This window comes from Macrotis lagotis, chromosome 8 (assembly GCF_037893015.1).
Source record: "Macrotis lagotis isolate mMagLag1 chromosome 8, bilby.v1.9.chrom.fasta, whole genome shotgun sequence".
Classification (NCBI taxonomy): Eukaryota; Metazoa; Chordata; class Mammalia; order Peramelemorphia; family Peramelidae; genus Macrotis; species Macrotis lagotis.
Window position 1 is genome coordinate 15,782,842 of NC_133665.1, and position 6,000 is coordinate 15,788,841.

General features: G+C 38.0%; 1 protein-coding gene across 1 annotated transcript in view; it reads right to left on the minus strand.

The window, feature by feature from the left end:
* The window catches only part of ERCC4 (ERCC excision repair 4, endonuclease catalytic subunit), a 36,637-nt gene extending 30,887 nt beyond the window's left edge, over positions 1-5,750 (minus strand). Inside the window, exons 1-4 of the mRNA XM_074196440.1 lie at positions 5,542-5,750; positions 3,331-3,511; positions 1,098-1,293; positions 144-351 (exon numbers count right to left, since the gene is read on the minus strand). Of these exons, the coding sequence (XP_074052541.1) occupies positions 144-351; positions 1,098-1,293; positions 3,331-3,511; positions 5,542-5,715 (759 nt within the window). The 5' untranslated portion in view covers positions 5,716-5,750. The remainder of the gene's footprint in view (positions 1-143; positions 352-1,097; positions 1,294-3,330; positions 3,512-5,541) is intronic.
* Between the last annotated feature and the right edge of the window lie 250 nt (positions 5,751-6,000).

Here is a 6,000-nt window from a genome sequence, read left to right on the forward strand (position 1 = left end):
AATCAAGAACTACATTTAAATAACTTCTAAATTAATTGTGGAATGATAACAACACATGCCTGAAAGGAACAATTCAAGCATTAAAATTTCTTGCATTCTTTAAAACGACAATACAATATATTTTGTAAGTAAAAATAAAGTACCTTGTCAAAAGGCTTTCCAATAGCATTTTCTAAAGATAAATCTTCTACTTCAAGAGATGGATTGTAGCACTTTAGTTCCTTCAGACATGCATTCAAAATATCCAGAACAGCTGTCTGGATAGCAAGCATGGCAGGAGTCATGGCAATATGTATTTCAACTACTTCAGGCTTGTGCTGTTCTAAAAAGGAGTTAACTGCTACATGAAACCTAAGGAGAATAATATTTTTAAAAGTATAAACTGGCATTTAAATATTTAGATATTTAACATTTAGATTGGAGGTTCCAGTTTTAACACTTGGTAATGCTCTAAAAATTAAAAGCTAAAGAAAAAAATCAAGTTTTTAAAAAAAATCTTAGCAGAATGCCTAGCATAATTAATTTAATAAATGCTAGTTGACTCACTAGGGTATAAAACAATTACGAATGCAAACAGAATATGACATAACTAAAGAAGGAGAAAAGGTTATAGGAATTTTCTATAAATAGTATAATGAACAATTAAAAATCAGTATTATCTGTAAAAGGGTTTGAAATTAGAATCCTTGTTCCCATGCCCCACAAACACACATCAATATAAAAATTTCAAAATGTTCTTGCTTGCTAAGCCTTGTTAAATAACTTCTAAATCTGAAGGGAAGCCTATAATTTCTTTGCTTAAAAACTTTCCTCTATTTCAACTGTCAGGTATCTGAAGGTCCCATGTAAGGTTTTCAAGAAAATTAAAGGAGTCTCAAGGCACCTGCAGTATAATTTTAGTGGAAAATAGAAGGGACCTGACAACCAAAGTGTCTCTTTGTTACCCAAGAAGTGTAACTGTATAGACCAAAGATTTATATTTCTATATATATAGCAGTGCTAATGCCATGTAAAACTAATTTGTAAAATAATTATTTTACAACTGATTATAAGACAGTAGCAATCATAAAATTATGCCATATAACATGGCAATTTACCTTGGCCACAGGTATAATTTCCTTACAAAAAGATTTCTCATTACTCTTTCCACATGACAAAAGCCAGTATCAAAGGCAACTGCATTATCTGAGAAAGCTTTAATGAAACCATGTTTATTTTTCTGACGAAAGAGTCGCAAGATAAAGGCTTCCTGACAAGAGTCAATGATTCTGTGAGCTTTATAGACCAAGATGCCTAAAAAGAAAAAAAAAAGATTTTTACAGCTTCAAAAATGAAGAAGTGAAGTTGGAAAGTTCATTTCTATTGTCCCATTAAACGTATTTCATAATCAGGAAATAAGAAAAATAAATGATCTCCAATTCTTTTGTCACATGTCATGCTACACAGGAATACATATCATGTAGAAGTCTTAATTATTGTCATCTTTATTACAATAACCCCAATTGTTTTAGCATTTGAATAACTTTTGTTATGTGTATTTTCGGACAGTTAATGGACAATGTAATTAGAACAGTGAACAGAAAGTGTTGGTTCTGGAGTCAGGAAGACCTGAGCTCAAATCTGACCTCAGACACTAGCCATGGGACTCTGGGCAAGTCACTTAACTCTGCTTATCTCAGTAAAATGAGTTGAACAACAAAATGGCAAACTATTCCATTATCTTTGCCAAGAAAACTCCAAAAGGTGTCATGAGGCGTCGAATGTGACTAAACTTATACCACTCTGTGTTTATGTAGTGTCTTATTGTTTCCAAGGTAATTCCAAACTATCTCACCTGATTTCCCCAATAACCCTGTGAACATGACAGAGTATTATTATCTCCATTTTATAGTTGGGGAAAGTGAGGCTCTAAGAGGATAAATGACTAGCTTAAATTTGAGCTAAGACTAGAATCTAGATTTTGGGAATAGTGGCTCCAATACTCTTTTCACTATTTTCTATACTCTCAAAGCATTTAAAAATCTAGATTATATATAAATAATAATAAATACCACCTATAATGAATAACATATTTATATAAAGAATAACATATTTTATATGCAATATATGTAAACTATTGGGATGTCCCTGTTTTTCCTCATTTCAGCAACTTTAAGAAAACCGAATTAATTCAGATTTTACAAATTTGGTAGGGACAGAAGTGAAAATTCCTTACATTATCCAATACCTTTGTCATAGGAGGGAGGAGTGGGATGAGTTAGACTTATAGGGAACTCTCCTTTTGGAACTAACTGAAACTCCAGCATCAATTTAGATCTACTCTTCACTGGTAATTTATAGCTCTGTGGAATTGCCAAGGGGCATCTTGAGATTAAATAACTTGCCTAGTCACCCAGCTACTGTGTGGGTGTCAGTTAGCCAGGTCTTCCTAATAGAAAAAAGGCAGCTCTATATCAATTAGCCAACAGTACTCCTTTGTGATGGATAATGTCAAATTTAAGACTCAAAATGGGAATATAAGAGAATGTTAAAAATAAACCTTCAATATTATTCCCAATATTGGCACTTAAACCAATTGCAAATAATTCTTATTCATTAAACGGGTTTCTTAAGGACTTTACTAATAACTTATAGTATTAAGATACTGTTTCAAAAAAAGCTTTGGTTTTAGGATTTCATTAGTTCAGATTGGTTGTCTCTAATTAGTTCAAATCAGTCTATCAATGAAAGTCAATTTCAGAATAATACTGACATCTGGTGGTGATTTAAACAAAGTTCCCTGTTTTATTTTTTAAATATTTTAAACGCAAAACAGAAAAAAATTATAGAAACAAAAAGAAAAATTTTTGAAACATCAGTAAAAGATGATAGATTAAGATACTTTGTCTCACAAAAAATCATTGTTTCTTTGATATAGAAGGCAATAAAATATTTGCTCAAATTTAGTACCCATGAAGGCTTTCAGCAAACTCTATTATGCTGGAAGAGTTATAATGCAAAAAATATAGCTCCTTCTAACCTTCCATTTCTAAATCTGCTAAAGATCTAGATAATTTAGTGAAAAATAAATTTCTAAATATACATTCAAGTTTAAAAGCAAAATTCATTATTCTCAAAACCAATTAAGCTGACCAATAAATTCAATCGAAAATTTATTAAGTAGGAAAAATATTTTTCTTAAGTTAGTAAGCAGAAATTTCATTTGACAAGTTAAGAATTGTTAAATGCTAAAAATCTGGTTAGCATACAAAAGTAAATATAAATTGCCAAATAAGTCTTTTTGCTATATATTTAAAACGTAAGTTAAAAACACTTAAAATACATTCTTACCAGTAATCAAATCTGAAGGAATTCTGTCAGTCAAGAAATCTACCACAAGAATCCGACTTGTTACAAATAGGACACCACCTTGAGTATACACCTCATATCTACTTCCACTTGCGATTTCATTTGTTACACGTCGAGGAAGGTGTTCAACTTCTTCTAACTTCAGTTGATTAATAAAATACTCCTAGGCCAAATCATTTTTCATTAGGTTATTTAACTGAACGTTTTGTAAATGGCCATGAATATTATGGCTATAATCTTAATTATAAAGTACTTTTTATGGTGATTAAATTTGAATGTATAAGCATAACTGTAGCCTCATGCTGCTCTCCTAAACGAGCCATTTCAGTGATTCCCTTTGGCAGTGGCCAGGAAACTCCTGTAGTGGTCTGATGTTGCCAATGCAATTACAGGGAGGACTTGAAGTTCAATAAATTTAGTAGCTTTTCAGAGTGAATTAATTACTGGACCAAATATAGTTTTCAAATGATGTTATAAATATCCAATTGGCCCTTGGTAGAAAAAAGGTTCCCCACCCTGCCCAATGGTCTCCAAAATAAAATTCAGATTTCTATTTGGCATTTCAAACCCTTCATGATCTGGTTCCAGTGTACTTTTCCAGACTTATTTCTAGACTGATTTCCCCTTATTCCCCTTCACATGTAATAAAATATTCAAGTGTTTACTTGTCAAGGTAAACCCTTTACATGAATCATTTACCGTATTCTATCCTGACTCAGTCAGCAGTTTGCCCCCTTTTATTATTCCTGCTCTTCAATCTCTCCCCAAATGCTATTTCCATGCTGCCTACAAATAAATATGTTCTTTTCCCTTATGTGTTTAAAAAACTCCCAATTTTATTTCCTTTTACTGACTTAAAAAACTCTTAATCTTATATATTTCTTTTTATTGGCTAAATTTCTTGAGAAAACTGTTTATACTATGTACCTCTACTTCCTCTTTTCTCAACCTTTTGTCGTCTGGATTCCAACCTTTCCATTCAACTTAAACTGCTTTCTTCAAAGTTATCAATGTTTTCTTGTCAAATCTAATGGTCTTTTCTCCGTCCTTTATCACCTGTCTGAAAAACTCTTAACATTGTTTATCACTTTCCTGGAAAGTCTTTTATACCTAGATTTGCAGGGTACACCAATCCCCAGAACCTATATATATCCAGTCTGTCTCCTGAGCTCCAGTACCACATTTCCAACGGTCTGTTGGACATCTACTTCCCTCCATCCCCAAGTACTCTCTCCTCTTCCAAACTTTTCTATAACCGTGCAAGGCATCACCCTTGCCTAGTATCATAGGCTCACACCTTTGTTATCATCTAAGATTCCAATTGAGATCACTCAATTGTTGCCAAATCCTTTTTTTTTTCCTTATGACATCTCTCATCTCATTTTTCTCTACTCATATAGCTGGCCCCCTGGTGCAAGCCCTCATCACTTCATGTTTCAATTACTGAATTAGTCTTTGGTTGATTTCCCTGCTTCGATTATCTCCCTCTTCCAATCCATGTTTCACTCACCTAGCAAAGTGATTTTTCTTAAGTTAGGTCCGACTGTGTCACCCTTCTGTTTAATAAAGTCTGGTTCCTCCCTATTACTTCCAAGATAAAATATGAAGTCCTGTTTGACATTTAAAACCTTACCTAGCTTTCCCAGTTTTCTGACGTTTTACTTTGCTTCCCATCATCTACAATCTAGCAAAACTGGCCCTCACTATTTCTCACAGGACATTGCATCATCTTCCTGTCTTTGCACTGGTTCTCTCTTCACTTCGGCCCTGAAATTTCGTCTTAACAAGAGTTCCACTCTTTTTCTTTGTTTTTGCAAGGCAAACGGGGTTAAGGGGCTTGCCCAAGGCCACACAGCTAGGTAATTAGTACGTTTCTGGGGTCGGATTTGAACCCAGGTCCTCCGGACTCCAAGGGCCGGTGCTCTATGCACCGCACCACCTAGCCACCCCTTCCAGTTAACCGATTATTTACACCTGGGAGTATCCTGTGTGTTCAGAATTGTCTCCCGACCCCGAGTGTAGGAGCGGGTCTTCGCTCCTCGCCGCCCACACCCCCGTCACCCCCAGGAGTGCCCCCTCCCCGTCCTCGTGGGTGCCCCCCGCCCCCAGCCCCCAGCCCCCAGCCCCGGCTTCCTCCGCGCCCGCCCGGCTTCCCCTCGGCCCTTGGGAGGGCTCTCGGGCCCCGGGCAGCACCTCTTCCGCCGGCTGGGTGTTGAGCACCAGCACCAGGCACCCGGGGTGGCAGTGCAGCCGGATGAAATGGTAGAGGAGCCGGTCGGCGCCGAGCCCGCGGGCACATACCACCAGCCCATCCGTTTCCAGAAGCTCTAACACAAGCTGCCGCTCGTACTCCAGAAGCGGCGCCATGGCCGCCCCCGGCGGCCGGCACCGGAACTCCCGGGTAACTCTTCCGGGTCCAAGGGCGAGACGAAGCCGAGGGCTCGGCGGACTGAGGCGCCCTTCCCGAGCCCAGCTCCGGCGGAGCCGAGTCGGAGGCCAAGGTGGCCGAAGCGGAACGTGCGGGAAGCCGACCAGGCTCCACCGACCCACAGTCCACGGAGCCGGCAGGAAGCTCAGCCACGCGAGCGAGGAGGGCGAAGCCGGGGCCTCTGTGGCCTCCGACCTTCGTCACCTTCCCTTTTCCCGCTCCGC